Below are 19555 nucleotides of genomic sequence, written 5' to 3'. Positions count from 1 at the left end.
GATGACTGATTGCTCTTATTAGAAGTCTTTAACTTCAGCTCAAACCGGTGTGACTGCTTTTAAGCTGCAGCTTCAGTTTGGTTCAACTTTGACCTCAGCAGTCAGCCAACAGAAACGTGTTATCTGGATGTATTTTGTGTTTGCAAAGGGAGGAGCTGTTCCACTCACTCACTGATATCACACTGTTTTGTGTGCAACACGACTTGAACACAAAGTACAGCAGCGTTCACAAACACTGCGTGTATCAGACGTGATTCTGAACTCTGTGACACAGTTTTATTCAACTCTGAGCTTCCTGGTTTTCTCAAACTCTCAAAAAATGATGACATGTTTTCTTAAAAAATTAATTTTTACAGAGTTATGAGAGCCAGTGTTTTTAGTAACAGTCTATGGGATGAACATTACAGAGGGTGTGCTGTAATTTCCAGTCGGATCTGATGTTGGCACTGTTTGGTTATTGTTCCAATCTCCCAACACACTGATATCGAATAGTGTCTGCCTGACCTGTTGTCTCAGTAATATGGTGGACGTGTTGCTAGGCAAAAAGCTTTACAGGCTCCTCAACACTTGAATCATATTTTTTATTTCCAGGATATCTGCAAATATGCCTGCAAACATTCCTTCTCTACTTCCTGCAGTTTTGCAGTAGTTCCTGCACTACGACAAAAGCGCAGAGAGAATTTTTAGTTTTTATGAAAATATAGATATCCCATAAACTATGAGCATTCAGTCTAATGAGAGTCATTATACACAAATAGTTTCAAAGCTGCACCAAGGTCTTTCATTTTCCTGTTTAGACATAGTTCACCCTTGAGTCCTGCATCATACAGAGCACTAATCCATCGATGATCTGCTTTGGACCTGCAGCCATGACGTGCTAAAGTCTTCAGTTATTCCAGAATCAGCACCGCTGCAGCTAAAAATCTCCCCATACACACAACATTGGAGCAAAGCTTCCCTCGTTCCTTTCAGCCCCGTCGGATGTTAATGCTAAAAGGGAGCTCTTCCTTCCTACTGTTGCCATCTGTGGTTAATGGTGAATTTTCTGATTGTTGGGTTTTCCCACTAATATTGTAGATTTATTTTACTTTGCAGAGATTACGGGCCTTGATACAAAACGACTGTACTGAACTGAATTGCATTGCAAAGCATATAGTTGGGGCTGGATCAGGTGACCCTGAATCCTCCCTTAGTTGCACTGCAATAGGTCTAGGCTGCTGGAGGATTCCCATGATGCACTGTTTCTTCTGTTTATACACTTCTATGCATTTATTTATTAGTTATTATTAATATCTGTCTCTCTTCAACAATATCTCTTGTCCTGTCTTCCTCCCCTCACCCCCCAACTGGTCTCAGAACATGACAGCGCCTCCCTGAGCCTGATTCTGCTGGAGGTTTCTTTCTATTAAAAGGGAGTTCTTCCTTCCCACTGTCACCAAAATGCTCGCTAATATGGTTTCATATAATTATTGGGGTTTTCTCTGTTTTCTTTGTATTATTGTAGGGTCTTCACATTACAATATAAAGCACCTCGAGGTGACTGTTGTTGTGATTAGGTGCTATATACACGAAACTGAATTTAATTGAGAGAGTCAATCTAAAAATAAGACAAGTGAGTACCAAATCACAATCAGTGGGAGGAAGCAGACGAGTGAACACTTATCCATCTCAGCCTGAGCTCAGCAGCAAATAACAATGAAGGACTGCACGATCAGGTTAACCGTGAAACAGAGAAGAAGAAAATCTCTTTGATGTTTGCATTCTGCAGAAAGTGATCCAGACTTGTTCTTCTCTCACTCAGGTTTGCTTACATTTATGTGGAAAAATGAAACCCACAAATATCTGCTCCGTCTGAATGATGTGCCTGATAAATCCTCGGTACCTGGGAGAAACAGCCCTTAGTCAGTCTGACCTTTTCTCCCACAGGACTGGGGTGGGGATGTTCGGTTTGTTAGCCTCCTTTAACGCCTGTTTCTTGTATAAAATTAGAACTTCTATGATTGGAAACATCGCTCAGTTCTGTTAACTAAATGTACGCATGTATGCCTTTTACAGTGTGGACACAGGATCTCATTTAACAACAGAAAATAGACAACAAAGAAACACAAACCTGCAACTGGATGCAAAAGACCACAGCGATTCACAGAGTGACACTTTGTGTAAGTGGGATAAAGCACCCACAGGTTTGGGTTTGGCAGTGTGTTGCAGTGCGTCAGCCCTGCGGTGAGTCTGCGGTCTGACATCGTGTCGTTCAGTGCTTTGCGGGATAAAGGACACGCATGTGATTCAAGCATCATCGTCAGGCAGCGCACGAAGCTTTTTGTGCTGCTGCTGGTTTTCGGATTAGGCCTAATGACCGAGCGAAGCTGATGTTCCAGTTTTCAGCAGACTGATGAGGATTCACCGCCCACACTCACACACACACACACACACACACACACACTGAGAAGGTTTATTTTTAGATAGTGACATGACTGCTCTGACAGCGGTGATAATTATGGGAACATGAGGAGGAGGAGGTGGGAGGACTCACTCTGTGTGCTTTCTGTGTCAGGCGGAGACGTTTGACTTTTCGCCAGTAAACCTTTATAACCCGCGGACATGCCAGCTCTGAACTTTGAATAGCAGAGAGAGACAGAAAAAAAAGAAAACCCCGTCCTCGTTAGTTTATTGAGCTCAGGCGATTATGATGTCATCGTGTCAATCATTCACCCCGTTTGAGTTTCAAGGCCGGCGGCTCGAGCTGCACATTCAGCTCTCTTCTCTTCGCACTCTGATAACCTTTTATCAATCCACAGCTCTTATCTGTCCACACACACTGATTTAACACCCTGCATGACTGAAGGTGAGCTCATATTTAAGAGTTGGGGGGAAAAAATGCTCCCAGCATTTAAAACCAAGAAAATATTTCATCATTTTCTGCACGATGACAAATGTTCTGTTTTCATTTTGATCTTTAATTTGAAATAAAATGACTAAGCTGAAAGAAAACAACAAAGACAGGAGGAGGTGAAGATGGATAATGTGTTAGGGAAAAGAAGGAGATAAGAGAGACTATTTTACATGAAAACATACCAATGTAAAGAAAAAGGGCAACAAGAAGTCAAGGCAGGACGAATGGAGATAAGTAAAGGTCGAGCACGGGTAAATAAAACTGCCGTGATTTTGTTTTTCAGTTTTAAAATCTGATCGTTTCAAATAGTTCAAACAGTTTGGGAGGCAGACACCCACTTAATTAGTACGACTGGGCTTCTGTGGGGCCTTATATGCTATCTCATATGCCTTCACTTCAGGTCACTAACTGTCGCTTACTGTTTCCAACAGTTTGTGGTTTGCTCTGTTTGTTGTTCACGGCGTCTCTGTGCTCATACTGCTTCATCTGTACATGGTGGAGGGAGTGTTATGGCATGGGTGTGTGTGGCTGCCAGGGGAACTGATGTTTACTGATCATGTGACTGCCGTCAGAGGTGACAGGATGAAGTGTGAAGTGTACAGAGCTGCACTCTCGGCTCACATTCAGACTAATGCAGCAAAGCTGCTCAGACGGAGCTTGGCGGTGCAGATGGAACCCACTGTGGTGGTAAAGAAAGACAAAGTTACCTCAGAAATAGTGTCACTGTCCAAAAACTGATGAGCAAAACATTAAATCTGCGCTGTAACTTGACGTGCACTTTTCTGTAAATGCACGCCCTGATCTCAGCAACTGTGGCCGATCTACGAGGAGTAAACATATGATATGTTTAGCACAATAAAAGCATTGGTGTTAGAGAAGCTTTAACAGGGATAACTGTATGTCGTTCGCTCATTATTAATGCAGTAGCTGCTGTTGTGACCTTTAACAGCATGCTGCATTTTTTTTATGTCAGATTGAACTTTTAGAAGTAACTAAAGCTGCTGAGCTGTGGAGCTCCTGCTGCAGTTTGACTTGGCTTCCACCACCAGGCTGCCCTCTGTTTGCTCAGAGTTTCAGCTCCGCTCAGTCTGCAGGGAGGCTGCAGAGAGCGGTAACCACGAGTAACCAGTGATCAGGCGTGATAAAACAGGTGACTTCAGCAGCCAATGAGGAAGCAGGAATTTTTCTCGCAGGCCTTTTCACAGTTTGACCTTTGGCTCTGTACTGATGACATCCCATCATGTTGTCTCTGCAGTGGTTAGTGGCTTTGTGGAAGGATTTGGGAGCAAAATCTCAAAAGAATCAAAGAAACATCATAAACGTATTAACCTGCCACTCAGTGAAATCTCTCACTGAGAATTCAGGTAGTTTAACTGCAGTCTGGCTATTTTCACTCATACTGATCTGTTACTGGTCACCAAAGACATGGTCGTTAGGTTAATGGGTGAATTGGCTGCTGCAGATGCAGCCAGATGTTATCCCTGTGATGGACTGCACGTGCATCCAGGCTGCATTGACGTCTCACCTGATAACAGCTGCTCTCTTTGGCTCCAGGCTGGATAAGCAGTAAAATCTTCACACTGGAACATTTGGAGTGACACCTTTAACCTCCTAGGACCTGGCGTCCACATATGTGGACATCAAGTTTTGGGACGTCTAGACTAAAATACTTAATTTTTCTCTACAAGGCCCTGACATCCACTTACGAGGACGTTATGCTGCCACTGTTCTGTCAAAATTTGAAACAAATGTCCTCATATGTGGATCTCGTTTTTCTCAAAAACCAAAAATGAGGTGAAAAAAAAATCTGGTAATTCTTTGTTTTTACATTCTTTAGGTCCCAATCAACACAAATAGCAAAGAAAAATTAAAAATGCATTCCATGAAACAGTTCGGGTCTTAGGAGGTTAAAGCACACTCATGCGCTCACGCAGTGTCTCTATTTATGAATCAGTGGTCGTTTAGGGAGGCAGGACATCCCTAAAGTCTACGTGAGCGATAACTGGACTTATTTTCATGTCAAACGTCGCCATCAGTCCTCAGCTGGAGACACAGAGTGAGAGATTCTAACGTCAACAATAATCATTAATTCTTCTTCATGACTTCCTAATGAGTGTTTTATTTACAGCATTAATGGAACAGAGTCAGTGGCTTCGTGACTGAGCTGCAGCTTCTGTAATGGTACGTTCCCACTGCCTGAATTACAGGTTCCATTAGAATAAAAAACTAAGGTTTACTGAGACTGATGTAGAAGGACATGAATGAATGAAACCAGAGACAACAGCTCTGGACCAAAACAAACAAACAAAAAATGAGGACACAGTTTCATCTTTTATACTCAATTTTAATTTATAATGCAGGTGAGCCGGTTCTGATATAAAAAAGCTGAGTGACAGAGAAATGCTGCCCAGCAACATTCAGAGCAAAGCAAAACAGCACAACCATCACGTCTGCTTCCTGATCTGCTCAGTTAAGACCAGAAGATCTGATTTTATGAGTGCACTAAACTTTCACCCCCACCATTCATGCAAACACTTCCCCAACAAACATGCTTCTGTTGGAATAAAAGTGTAGAAAGATGGAAAATACAAACAAAAAAAAGAGACAAAGGTAAAGGCTGTGCTCAACGAGACTCCCGTCCCCACAGCGCCAATCAAAATATGTTACACCAATAAAGAGAACTGGAACTTTCAGCTCCAACCGCAACTAGCTGAAGTGATTCATTTCAAACATGATTTGATTTCATTTCCACTGCTCAAGTCTGATAAAACGCGGGAAAATTACACGTGCATGATGGAAAAACTGCAAGATATCGACAATTTGCAGAAACTAAACTTCACACCACCTGGATAAAAAACACATTCTGAAGGTTTTTGTTTAAAACTCGCTGAACTTTCTGGACGAATCTGTGCAGAAAAATTTAAAAATCAAAGTCTACAGGACACATTAGGAGAACCTTGTGGGAATGTTGGCTTGAGCAGCTCAGAAGCAACAACATTCCTGCAGAGGCGAAGCTCCTGACAGACAAACCCTGTGGAAAAACACTCCACGCCCACACAAAGCTCATATAATTATAAAGTCTGACAGCAGTGCGCGGTGGCCCCGCCCCTCTCTGCGGCGTGCCTGCGGGGCACGGGCCTGTCCCGATCTGCTCACACCTCATTAGCTGGCGGCTAATCAGCTGGTCCGGGTTAAAAGTGGGTTTAATTAAATCTGCGGCTCGCCTGAAGAGTCTGAGGTGTCTGGGTCCGCCCAGCGGCAAACACACAAACACACCTGTCTGGACAGGCCACTCCGACGGGTGGCGGGAGGGGGTTCGTCTTGCGCACACCTCCACCTTTACATAGTTTCAACACAACAACATGGTCTTGCTGTCATATCAGCAGCAGGATCGATGCCCCGCCTTCCTGTCAACGCCCCGATTGAAGCCTCAAATCTTCAGCGTGAAACTAAAAGAAAACACGCTGATAATTTCCAAAAATAAACACATACGATTTTTACACTCTGACACTGCTGGAGGCCCCGTGATTGTCAATACTGCCAAATAAACAAGTGGTTTTATTTTTACCTAAACATGTCCTATTAACAGGTTTAAGTCCATCTGTTCACAGTCCAAACTTGTGATTTTCTGAAGTGGCGTGAAATGAGTTTAGAGGTTTATTTTCTCATTTAACACCAATCAGCTGTGACGTGTATTAAAAATGTGCACAAAGCCAATGATTGCATTTCCAGTGAAATTAGCACTTTGTTCTGTTTTGTCGGGGCCGAGCGCTGCAGGCTTCAGCCGTTTAAGGCTTGGGCAGCCACTAATATGGCAGGAGACCAACGTTTAACATGCACCGCCTCCGCAGGAAAGACTCAGACCTCAAAATTAAAAGTGTGCAACACAAACATGTTAATAAAACCACCCAGTAAAGGATAAGTGTGTGTGTGTGTGTGTGTGTGTGTGTGTAACCCTAACCCTCCCTCTGTTTTCACTCAGTAGAGTCAGATATAAACTTTTTTCTATTTCTGATCTTAAACAACACGAGTCATGAAAAAACAAAAAACCCCACACACATACAAACAGAACTGTGCTTAAAACATCAACATGTAGTGAATGTACTTAACAATAAAAACACTTTTTTTGTTTTACAAACTCTTTGTAGAAGAACAGAAGAAAATACACATCCTGAAAAAGGGAATTTTAGCATTTACAAGTCCATCCTGCGGCTGCGGAGCGCTCAGCGATGGCCACGGACGTCTTCATCAGACTGAACCGGGGGTTTTCCGCCACCAGGAAGAGGAAATGCAGGAAATGTGTGGTGATTTTTTTTGTTGTTGTTCCAGAGAATCCTAACAGACGACGACTCAGTTTATACGAGTTCAAATCGCACCATGTTCCCCCAAATCAATGAGTCAATCAGAGGAGCGATGACACAGCTGGAGGCTTTCAGCCAAACATCACAGCTTTCAATTTTAAAAGTCACACTTCAGTGGATTTTTTAAAAATTTTAAAAGTTATTTCCAGAAAACATGTTTAAGCTTTTTCTTCTAAAACGATTCCAGATGTGTTAAAACTCTGAGCTGTTCTGGGTAGACAGTGGGAACACTGGCGGTTATTTTGGCGAACTGGATGATGATGGTGGTGAATTATTAAAAGGTTAAATAATAACTGATAATCACAAAAAAAAAAAAAAAAAGCCATGAAGAAGAAGTGGGGCCTCATTCCCAAAGGGAGAAGCTTCCATAAAAGCTGCAGATATTCAACATCCTGGTGGTTACCCTCCTCACTGCCCGTTGGTGGAGGTACTGTTGGGGGCGGGACTGGAACCCTCTGCGCCTGCGGGCGGCTGGACGTTGTCGGCCAGGTTGTGAGCGTGCTCCAGGAAGAGGTCTTTGAGCACGCTCAGCTCTTTGCTCAGCAGTTTGATCTTTGCCTCGAGCCGCTCGTTCTCCTCCTTCAGCTCGTTGACACGCTGCTGCGTGTCCATCGCCTTCTGCTTGCTGCGCATGCGGCTCTTCTTCACTGCCAGGTTGTTGCGTTCGCGCCGCTGGCGGTACTCCTCGCTCTCCTTGTCTGCAGGGGGTTTCTTCATCTTGCTGGGTGCGAGGACTTTGCCACCTCCGGTTGAAGGGTTTGCTGGGACGAGTTGCGGGACCTGCTGCAGTCCGGCTACGGCTGCCGGCAGGGACGAAGAAGCGGCGTGGGCCTGGCTCTGGATGACGCTCACGCCGTTGTGGTCAGTTGCAGTTAGTTTCGGCTGCGACGGCCGGCTCATTTGGATGTGCTGCCAACGGGTGCTGATCTTTGACCAGAGTCTCCTCAGGTGTAGAGCTGAATAGAAGACTGGAAGGAAAGAAGAAGGTCCTGCAGATGGACAGAGCCTGGAGGGCAAGACAGACCAGATTAATTGAGCAGATCACACAGAATCAAAGCAAACACTAAGCTGTAGACTAGCCACGGACAACACCACACATGTAAGAAGACAAAGAAATCAGAGACAGCTGTGTGCAGATGTTTCTGTCCACGCGTTTGGAGTGGAGGCCTCACCTGAACCACAGTACGTCCCTTTCACTGACTTTATTTGGTATTTTAATAAGTACAGGTCAATTTTTATCAACTACATGAAAGAACAACACCATCTGATTCGTTAGGGTTAGGGTACCTAATCTCAGAGGTTCCGGTCTTTGCTGGCTTCCTGCGCGTTGACAGGAAGTGAAAAGCGTCCTGGTGGTCTTTGATATCATACAGCTGCATCTCGAGACTTGTGCGCATCATTTTGATCTGTTATTTATTTCTCCACTCTTCTTCCTCTATGCAGTGAACCTCCCTGTCGATCTCTCACTGTTCAAGCCCACTTTTTAACCAAATCAACCTTCTACCTGAGCCTAACACATCACCCACCTGCAAGCATGTCTGTGCTGGTTGAATATCCCATATCAATTCACTATCCAGACGCCTATGCAAATGGCACAAAGGCGGTACTATGGATTCTGCTTTGGCTTTGGCTTTCGGTGGATGCAGGCTCTGGTCCTGCTAAATATGAGCTGCACAGCGCAAACACTGAACATTTGTCAGACTTGACAGCTTTTTGATTTCACTCTGCAGCTCTGCGCCAGAAATGTTCAGGAATTTTTTTTAATTTTTGCAACAAAAGGACTGACAAGCCATTTTAATGTGTTTCTATCATTTCTGGAAGGTGGAGGTCAATCAGCCAAAGTTCCAGCTCTGAACATCATTTCCTCACTTTCCCTTTCGCTGAAACGTTATACTCGGATTATGCAGAGTTTGGTCCAGTTAGGAGGCTTCATCATCACCATCCTCCTCCTCCATCACTGCGATACGATAATTGTTCGGATTGTTATTCCGCACGGCCAATTAATAGCGCCGCTCTGATTGGCTGGTGCGTTGCTATGCAGCCAGTCAGCTGTGCGCAGCGGAAAGCGCTCCGGGTGAAACAGCGGAGAGGTTGCCTGTTGTTGCATCATCACGAGCGGCTCTCTTTGTGTGAAGACAGGGGAACTCCAGAGTCATGCGGGGCTATACACAAAACCACCGCTTTCTGGTGACTTTACCGACGTGTGACAAATATGAAATCACACGAAACAGACCGAAACAGGCGGACTTATCCGAAACACGTCGCTTTAAAGTACCTAAACTTTAATTTTCGAACACTTTGACAACTTTCTGTTCACTCGAAGCGACCAACAGGCGACTCGCCGCCTCGCTACTGACTGTCGAGCTTTCCCGCTCTGAGACAGGCGTCGATTTAAGCCGATTTGGCCCGAAACACAACAGCTTTCTTTTAACGTACGCGAACACTGCCTGTTTAGCCGGGCGCATAGCCAGCTAGCGAGTTAGCTCCTGTCGCTAACAGCCATCAGCTCACTGCCAGCTTCGCTGTTTCGGACCTACAGAGAAATAAAACTACGATTTTACCTTCACTGGGAGGCGGCGGGCTCAACCGTCCGTCAAAAGATGAAAAAGTTCCCCTAGAAAACCGAAGTTTAATCCCGTCCGTATGAGCTCGGACTGTTTTTGTTTGTAACATGGAGAGCGACCGATTGCGAAATCTCTTTTACCATGTACGGCAATGTCCAGGATCAACTAATCACAGGCGAGTAGGTGGCAGCGAGTTGGGGTGCTTGGCCAATCACCGATGAGTGTGCGGCGGAGTGATGCAATGCTCTTTGTGATTGATTCGTGTTTGGACCAATGAGACGCTGCTATCTTCTCTCAGCGTTGTTTATGTAACCGAGGCTGGTCAGATGAGTTGAAACACGTATGACTTCATCTCTGAATGATGAGACTCTCTCTCAAAACGGCAGTACCTTCAGTATCGACGCTCCCGCTTCCTTCAGTCACTATAATAACTACTGACATCCGCGTGTACGAAGAAACCACTTCAAACACCTGGTGAACATTCACAGGTGAGACAAGCACTTAATGAAACCGCGGTCCTACCAGGAACACACAAAAAACAATGTAATTACTGTTTTATTAATAATAATCATGACCAGAGAATATAAATGAAGGGATGTATAGACAAAGACCCTGAGCTGTCAGAGGTCACCTGGATCTGACCTGGATCCAAACAAACAAAAACGAAAGATCAACTTCAAAAGGTAAAAAAAAGACACAAAAGAAACAAAATATTTAAAATGTGGGTGATAAAAGTGATGAAAAGAAGTTACAAACAGACAAAAATGTATCCTGACAGCACTTTAATCTCAGGCTGCGAGCTTACATGTGGTTTCTAGAGTTTCCAAAAGTGGAATGGGAGGCAGAGCCTACAGCTTCAGGCCTCTTCTGTGGAACATGTACTCAAGTTTGGATTCAGGAGACAGACTTTTAAGATGAGACTTCACACTTTCCTTTTTTAAAGTTTATAGTCAGATCAGCTGACCCTGACCATCCCTTATCCTGCTATAGGCTCAGGCTGCCCAGGGATTTCACATGATAACATGACTGTGTAGTTATAGGTTTGTGCACAGATTTCCCCCCCTATTATTTTACCTTTCTGCTCCACTATGATGGAGTTTAAATCAATCAAGATGAGACTGCAGTGCAACTTTCAGCTTTCATTCAAAGGGTTTAACAAAACTTTTGCATCGACTGTCTAGACATTACAGCCATTTTAATACATAACCTCCCATTTTCAGAGGCTCCTAAGTGTAAATATAAGGATTGATTTTAATAACTGGACATAAATCCTTTGCACCCAGTGGCTACCTAAAGTCTAGAAACAATGCCACAGTTCATCCGGCTGCTTGTACTGGCAGCAACGTCATGAATAAACACCCAGGCCATCATTCTTAAACAACCATCATCTGTCCCAAGATCTTTTTCAGGCTCGTTTAGATGTTTACTGACAGTCTGACCTGTTGTAAACTCTCTATATTTCCATTCACAAATGCATCATTTCATTATGTTCAGAAAAACTATATTCATCCCCAAGGGGCAATTAAGAAGGTATTTTCTTAATAATGGAAATAATTCTGCCATCATGCGCTGTAGGTGTTTTCTATGCTCTTTCAGGTCTGTTGGTGTTGCTGAGCTGGTCAGTGCATTCTTTTTTTAAACAATGCACCAGATTTTTGATTTGGCCAATACCAAAGTCTTTGCTGTTTATTTGGGCTTTTCAGCCGAACGATGGCCTCCCTCACTTGAACTGAGATGCCACATTGAGACGTCCATCTATCAAATGCAATTTCAACTCTTGGACTTAACAACAGATTTCATATCTGACTATTTCACACGACATAAGATGACAACAGGCCTCATATGACCATGAAGCAGCTTGTCAGTCAATTGTCCTGTGAAAGTTAGTACTGTGCATAAAATGGCTGTAATTCCAGTACAGTTAGTTCAGTGCTTTTGTTAAATCCCCCCAAATTAAAGCTGAAAGTCTGCGCTTCATTCAAATCTTGATTTTTTTTAATTCACTGTTGTGGTGTACAGAGGTAAACAACAGCCCCTGTAAACAGTCACAGTCCAACATCTTTTGGACTTAACTGCATAAATGAAATTGAGCTGGACTGAAAGCAGCCACAAAGAGACACAAAACATGAGGTTTGGTAATAGTGATGCCTGGTCACGTGACCAAACATTACATTGCTCTACTAGGCGCTGCATCCAAACTATGCTGATGTCTGCAAATGTGCTGTGAATGTTGGCCAGCTGTCCATGTGGAATTCGAAGCTGTCACTCATGACTCCAGTGCAGTGTTTGCTTTTTTTGGTAAACTGCTTTTTCAGGTCTGATTGGTTAATGTCAACTTAAATTCAAATCACATTGCTTCTGGAAACAATGTTGTTGTTGTTGTTTTGTTTTTTACTGTCCAACCACACTGTTGCTGCAGAAAATGTGTACAGGACCACTAATGCTGCAACACTGACTCAACACTTTAAGTCCGAGATAACACTGGGGACAATGATGTGATGTCATCGAGGTCAGGGCTCTCGGCTCAACAGAGATTCACCAGTGCTGTTAAAATGAAAGTAAAGTCACTGACAACAAATGAAGGCTGAATGCAGTATTAGGAATGTGATCGAAGTGTGATCGAAGAGGTCAAAGGTCCACGTGCCGGCCTGATCTGAGGTACCCTCGCATCGTGCTGACAGCTGAACTGCAGTGAAGCAAACAAAAGCTCTTCAAATATTTGTCTGAGCGATTTTGTGTATTCTAGTTTGTGTTTAACATGCTGACTTTGAAGTTTAGGAACATTACACTTATTTTTTCCAGTTTTAAACTTTTTTAATTATTATGTTGTTTCCTTAAAAACACGTGTTCCTCCAGATCACTTCAATGATCCCTGGTACTTCCTTCTGAAAGCCACTGGCCTGAAGAGCTTCCCAGTGCAACAGAAAATGCTGTTCACATTTTCCCAGCTGAGTCCGTCAACACTAGTTTTAAAAGTCAGGCCCCGAGGACCACTAATGCTTCCTCAAGGTTCATTAAAAATTCCTCAAATGGGGCAGAAAAAGGACAGAAAGTGGCGCTGGGTCTGTCAGAAAGAAGCAGATTATTGTTTTCAAATGGAGGTCAAGCAAAAACCTGTAAAAATATATATGGAATAAAAATACAAAATAAACAAGCAGCTTGAAATCGCTCCCAACACGAAGATCTCTCCGTTTGCTGCTCATAGAGGGCGCTGCAGTCCAGCTCTTCAGTCCGCCGTCCCTGCCCCCACTGCTCCGCGCTCCGCGCTGCTCACCCGTCCTCATCCAAGAAGATTCCCCAAGTCACATCTAACATTGTAAGCAAGTCATAATAAATTTGCCTCAGTGTTGGATCTTCCTAACTTAGAATTTGGAAATAAAAATACATTACAATAAGGAAAAAGGTTCTTTCTTGCAGGGACTTGACGGTATATATTCATATTATAACTAAGTAATGACAGGTTTTTCCATCAGTGCGCATTCTATTTAACATCAGACGTGTTCTAAGTCCAGAAGATGTTCTCGACTTTTATAACTTGCACATAAAGTCTGTGCGTCCTGCTCTGATAGGTGCCGCTCCCTCCTTTCACAGAGATAAAGTCTGCCAGTGTAGACTGTCCGGGGATTAAAGAAAAGTGCCCAACAGAATGCAGTTCTTTTAAAACAGGTTTTCGTGCTGCTCGCGTTAAGCGCTGAACGCCAGCGCGCTCGGTGTAGAAGAGCTTCTGAAATCCAGAGCAGTCATTGACTTTTGTAAATATTTGTTTTTGTAAACATATACATATATATATATATATATATATATATATATATATATATATATATATATATATGATGTGACAGCTCCGGGTGGTTTCAGTGCGTCTTCTGCAGCCTGAGCTTTGGCGCTGATGTGTGAGCAGAGCGCGCAGAGAGGAGCGCAGGACGCGGTGTGTGATAAAAGTTTGAGTCGAGTTTGACTCTGAAGCGTTCCCGTGCAGATAGCTGGCAAGACTGAGGGCTGTGTGTGCGCGCGCGCGGGCACGTGTGCCCGCCCACTCCCTCTCTGTATATAACAGCAGTTTGACAGCTCGGAGTTTACTGAGCAGGGGGAATCAGCCCAGCAGAGTAAATCCTGAAGCTGCTTCATTCCGCTTCTTTCCGCGTACAAACGGAGCCACTGCAACGGTCACAGTCTCTCCGAGCTTTGGGTCAGCGCATGCTTGCAGCTGTGTAACCCCCTCTCACCGTATTACCCGACTTTGTGCAACCTGGATTCCCGGAGCTCATCGCCATGCTTGCCCGGGTTTAGATTCTCAATGGAGCTCTCTAACCTATACGAGGTCGCACCTCGGCCCCTGATGAACAACCTGAACCAGCAGCCCTCCTCCGGCTACAGAGACCCGGCAGATCTTGGCGGTGAGATCGGAGACAACGAGACCTCCATCGACCTGAGCGCCTACATCGACCCATCAGCGTTCAACGACGACTTCCTGGCTGACCTGTTCCACCACAGCTCCCGACAGGACAAGCTCAAAATGATGAACGGGGAGTACGACCCGGTGACTTGCGGCCCGGGGCCCCAGCAGCTCTACATGTCCAACTACATGGAGTCTAAGATGGAGCCGCTTTACGAGCACAACCCTCCACGCCTCCGACCGGTGGCTATCAAGCAGGAGCCCCGGGACGACGAGGACATGAACCCGGGCATGCCCCCCACCTACCACCACCCGCACCCGCACCCCCAGCAGTACTCCCAGCAGCAGCAGATGCCGCACCTCCAGTACCAGATTGCGCACTGCGCACAGACCACCATGCACCTCCAGCCAGGGCACCCTACACCTCCGCCGACCCCAGTGCCCAGCCCGCACCAGCACCAACACTCGCACCCGCACTCGCAGCAGGGCGGCATGAAGCTCCTAGAGCAGCAGAGGGGAGGCGGCAAATCCAAGAAGCACGTTGACAAGAACAGCCCGGAATACCGGCTGAGGCGCGAGCGCAACAACGTGGCCGTGCGCAAGAGCAGGGACAAGGCCAAGATGCGCAACATGGAGACGCAGCACAAGGTGGTGGAGCTGACCGCCGACAACGAGAGACTGAGGCGCAGGGTGGAGCACCTGACCCGCGAGCTGGACACGTTACGGGGCATCTTCAGACAGCTGCCGGACGGTTCCTTCAAACCCATGGGAAGCTGAGAGCCTCCCGAGCCGGACCGGGAGCAGACTGGACATGGACTGGTACACTGCTGGATTTATACACACAGCTGGTTCCGTTCGTCCGGACGGACTGAAAGCGGTGAGGAGACTGAGGCAGCCGAGCTGTTCACTGCTAAAACACCCGACTGAACGGAGTCCTCGCGATCACACTTTCTCCTCAGACTAGAAAAAATAGCTCCAAAGTTTCTGTGTGAAAACGAAAACCAAAGTGCAGACAGGCTGTACGCAGAAAACAAACTTGAAGCCACTTTGGTTTTTCTTGTTTCAGGAATTTCCGGAAGATGCTTCAAAAAACAGGACTGATAAACTTTTACTGGAAACAGGTGAATTAATCTCACCATCATCTCACTGACTGAGCTCTTCGGAGAAAGACTTGCGCTCACCTTCAGGAGAAAGAGTGACTCGTTCAGTCGGTATATTTTGTTTTTGTTTTGTTGTTGGTTTATTTTTTTTTTGCAGTGTTCATGTGCCTTTTAAAACTTTTTGTGCAAAAGCCGATAAGCTCGTCCCCCCCTGCAGATCCACACAACAGAGGACTGGCTGTTTTTGTGCCTTACCCCCGTACAGACTGAGAGACTCGACCCCACATATCAGTGCAGCTAAGGTAGGGCACGGCGGTGACGAGCCCGGACCAGCCTGTTGTGCACGTAGTTCCTGAATTATTTTGGTTTGTTTTATACAAAGTTACCGTCTCTATCAGCTGATGAACTTGTCTTAGAGCTATGAAACTCAACCTGTATGTATGTTTATTTCCATGATATAACTGCATGGATTTGTGCTCATTTTCTCCTGTTTGTTCTTTGAGGAGGCGTGCGGGGTGTTGGCAGGTTTGTGTGTTCTAATAATCTGATCACGTGATGCAACCCCGTGAGATAATAAAAGAAATCTGAAATTTTTTCTTTTTAAAAAGTAAAGTATTTAAGATTTTTGTTCACTGACACACTGTCAACCACAATACTGAAAGCTTGTACCTCCACTCTTAAGAAGTGTATTAATTAAGACTAAACGAATACCTAAAAAAGGCCCAAATACATTTTTTCTTAGCTTCCTAATACTCAAGAAGGTGTGGAGATACAAGTCCCCCCCCCCCCCCGTTGATTTAAGCCAAAGTAAAATACAAACTAGGAAAAAAAAGAAAGAAGAAAAAAGACTGGAATTGAAACTGTGGTACCTGCTGTCTAGGGGGAAACCATGTATCTGCAGGAGAAGCCTGATGGCAGCTGGTTCAATGGGATTCTGCAGAAACGTGGTTCCTCTGAAGACACTGAAGCAGCTCTCTGTATGCACTATTTGTCGAAGCACAGCTTTGTTGTCTCACACATGATGGGTACTGATCTGAGCAGAAAAAAAACACGCCTGGCTCTGTGCACATACCTGTTTTTATGTGTTTGTTCATTGTGAGAAAGATAAAAAACAAATAAATGTGAACAGGGTTTCTATGCAACATGGTAGTTATCTTCTTCCTCTTCCCCGCTGTTGAATCATAGCTCATGCAGCAGTGCCTTCTGCTCCTCTGAGTTGACCTTTGACCTTTAGCTGGTCTTTTGAGAAAGATTTTAAGACATTTGTGTCAGTCAGGAAGAAGGAAGCACTTTTTTTTTTTTTACAAACTCTGATGTTAAACCAACATTTGTTTCAAATTGTACGTCTCAATTGTAAAGTAAGCATATATATAAATATATATGAATAAATATATATATAAAATACCAAAAAATCTGAAATATTATAATAAAAGAAGCTCGTTTTATCAGATTCCGTTTGTGCGTTTGGATTTATTTCTCCATTTACTTCTCTTGTTCCTGCATCAAGTTCATTGTATCTCTTCGATTTCTTGCAGTCCATAGGGGGCGCTCAGCCAGAAATGCTTCATATCAGGTTTCATTCTTCAGCATGAATAATGGTAAAGGTACAGTCTGCAGCGCTGCGACTTCTACAGTGACGTCTGGCTGTCATAAAAGTGAAGAAAATCATCGGAAAATCAGAATTTTTCTGACAGCTTTGGTTCCTGTTTTTTTTCTCTGCATGTAGGTCTCACATGCAAACACACGATTAGTAATTTATATGATGTACAGAAAGATAGACGGTCAGAAAAATCTCCACCTCGAGCCGCTGCAGCGGTAAAATGCACATCTCATATTCTCTGCACATATTTTAGTTGCATTCAGGAGAGACGGTCACAGCCCGGACTGTTAAATTACTGCATCAAAGACCTCATTGTGCAGAAAAACATTCTCTGGCATTACAGCAGCATTAATATGTATTTTGCATTTTAGTGGTGAATGTGTTGAAAGTTGTACTTTAATATCACTGACGAACAACAACACGCTCAGGAATTTATTCCTAGTTTAATGCACCGGATTAGACATGAAAAAAAGTCCCTGTTGTGGTACTGAGTCTGGGAGCCGGGCTGGCTGAGTGTCTGGACTCAGATTTTTTGAATGTTCGATGTGATTCTCAGATTCGTGGTTATTTTTACGTCATGTGTTAAGCGTGTTTCGGTTAGTCCTCAGATCCTTGTGGTTTTTGAGTTTTTTCTCTCTCTGTGTTTGGTCTTCTCCTGTGTTCAGTCAGCCCAGTTTTCATCTTGTTTATCTCTTGTCTCCATGTTTGGCGTTCCCTTTCCGTCTCCCAGTCAGTCATGTCCCCGTGTCTGCTTCACCTCGGTCCCTCTGCTGAGCCTTAGTCTAGGTCTCCGTGTTTATCTTACTTCCTGTTTTATTTTGACAGTCTCTTGTCCTGTATACAGTGTGTTAGTTACAGTTAGTTCTAGCTGTGTTCCCACCTGTTGCCCATCCTCTTGATATGCTGTGGGTATTTTGGTCCTCAGTGTCCCTCTGCTCGTTGCCGGTCGGTCCCGTTTCCCTGTGCTCTGTAGTTTCCAGAGTTTTTGCATTTAGTTTGAGTTTCTAAGTACAGCAATAAAGATGCCTCCTTAAGTTAATTCACTTGTCTTGGCGTCCTGCGTTTGGTCCTGCCTTGCCTGCCACACAGTCAGTGTAATTTATGTACGTAAGCAGTACAGCATAACAAAATTCATGATGCACGATAAGGAATATGAACAAATCCTCTCTGATTATCTCAAGGAAGTAAATAGCATTCAGCAGCACAGCTCCAATTAGATGTGCGCTCATGTTCGTCTGTTTGAGTCAGAAATGAATTATTTGTCCTGCTGGATGGCCGAGCAGGCGCGACTGTCCTTCAATGTCAGATTGCATGTGACACATGCAAGCAGATTTGATGTCTCTCTCCAACAACAGACAGTTACAGTGCACACATGCCGAATCATTTTTTTTTAAATGACTCAAACTAGTGGCAGTTTGGCAGAAAACGAACACAAACTACAGGAAAGTTTCCCTAATGTTTCGATCGGTTAAAGGAAGTGGTTGAACGTGGAGGTGACCTTTTTTCACTACTTTCTTTGTCGTCTTCCCAGCAGAGACCACGACGTTTCCTCGTCACCACCTGCAGACGATATAAATAAATTTGTGATTTTAGCCCCTTTATTTTGTTGGCCTACCTTCTGTGCACCACGTCTAGGTTTTGGCAGCGAGTGCTGAACCCTGTGCTACTGCTGCTGCTATTGGTTGGCTGTGCCGCTGCAGCTGTGGTGACCTGTGTGATAGATTAACTCCGGCATTAAACATCTGCATGCAGATTGTATAATACAGAGGTTTGAGGAAAAGGAAGAAAGAGAGGAAAAAAATCACAGTGGTAATTTTGCGCCTGACTGTTTGTGTAATTTGTAGCCTGTCAGAACTACACATCTTAAAAAAAACAAGAAAAGCTGGGAAAGAGGCGGTTCTCAGCTTAAGGCTTTTCAAAACCGATCCAAGGTTCCAGGTTCATTTTGTTTTTCAAAGTTAATGTAGCTGAAGAAAAGTTCTCAACACACAAAGGTACACACAATCTTAATCAAAATCATAATTGTGGGTTGAAAGTGCATGAAAAGGTTTTAATTTGTAAAATAACCCAAACTTCACAAGTGCAGTGAAACATAAAGTACAATATTTGCCTCTGAGATTTGGTGCAGCCCAAATGCAAAACAGGGAAAACTGAAACAGAAGCATATTAAATGTATACAATACTAATGTATTAATGTATTTGGTTACCTGCTCGCTTTTAAACAACGCTTGCTTTTACACAACATATCTCAATTTTGATACTTTATTCTCATATTCGTGGGTGAGAGGGGCTGTTAGAGGTTAATGATCCACAAAGTTTCCTGTTTTTATCCTGAAAGGCACCTTTAGATCAAGATCTTGGTCTCAGACATTGGTCTGAGTGAGGCTCTCAGACGAGTGTCTGCTTGAACCTGCAGCAGCACGTCAGAGCCACCGTAGATTAAAGAACAAATCTGTAAATTTGTGACTGGCAAAGTGTTTGTTTGACGTTCTGCGCAACTCCGAATCAGGGAATAAAAGTCTGAATTATCTCAAGGGCTCAAAACCCAATCAAATGCATTAGAGCACGCAGTTTCATTTCAGGAGAAAAATGTCTCCAGACAGCAACAATCTGATGTGTGTGCAGACCTACTTCTACATCG

General features: G+C 44.2%; 2 protein-coding genes across 2 annotated transcripts; one reads left to right on the top strand and one right to left on the bottom strand.

The window, feature by feature from the left end:
• Positions 1–5216: 5216 nt before the first annotated feature.
• cebpg (CCAAT enhancer binding protein gamma) lies at positions 5217–9986 on the bottom strand. Its single transcript, XM_082533203.1, has 2 exons — positions 9816–9986; positions 5217–8260 (listed from the first exon to the last, which is right to left on the bottom strand). The coding sequence occupies exon 2, from the start codon at positions 8152–8154 to the stop codon at positions 7663–7665; it is 492 nt and encodes a 163-aa protein (XP_082389329.1). The 5' UTR covers positions 8155–8260; positions 9816–9986; the 3' UTR covers positions 5217–7662.
• Positions 9987–13871: 3885 nt separating this feature from the next.
• Positions 13872–16764, top strand: cebpa (CCAAT enhancer binding protein alpha). The gene has a single exon (XM_082536931.1). The coding sequence runs from the start codon at positions 14116–14118 to the stop codon at positions 14989–14991; it is 876 nt and encodes a 291-aa protein (XP_082393057.1). The 5' UTR covers positions 13872–14115; the 3' UTR covers positions 14992–16764.
• The last annotated feature ends 2791 nt before the right edge of the window (positions 16765–19555 follow it).

The sequence above is a fragment of the Aulonocara stuartgranti genome, assembly GCF_965226115.1.
Source record: "Aulonocara stuartgranti genome assembly, chromosome: 1".
In the NCBI taxonomy this organism is placed as follows: Eukaryota; Metazoa; Chordata; class Actinopteri; order Cichliformes; family Cichlidae; genus Aulonocara; species Aulonocara stuartgranti.
Note: the sequence above shows the minus strand (reverse complement) of the source record. Positions and strands in the feature narration are given on the sequence as shown.

Coding starts and splice junctions, on each gene's coding strand:
- cebpa (XM_082536931.1), top strand. CDS start 14,116: ATGGAGCTCTCTAACCTATACGAGGTCGCACCTCGGCCCCTGATGAAC.
- cebpg (XM_082533203.1), bottom strand. CDS start 8,154: ATGAGCCGGCCGTCGCAGCCGAAACTAACTGCAACTGACCACAACGGC.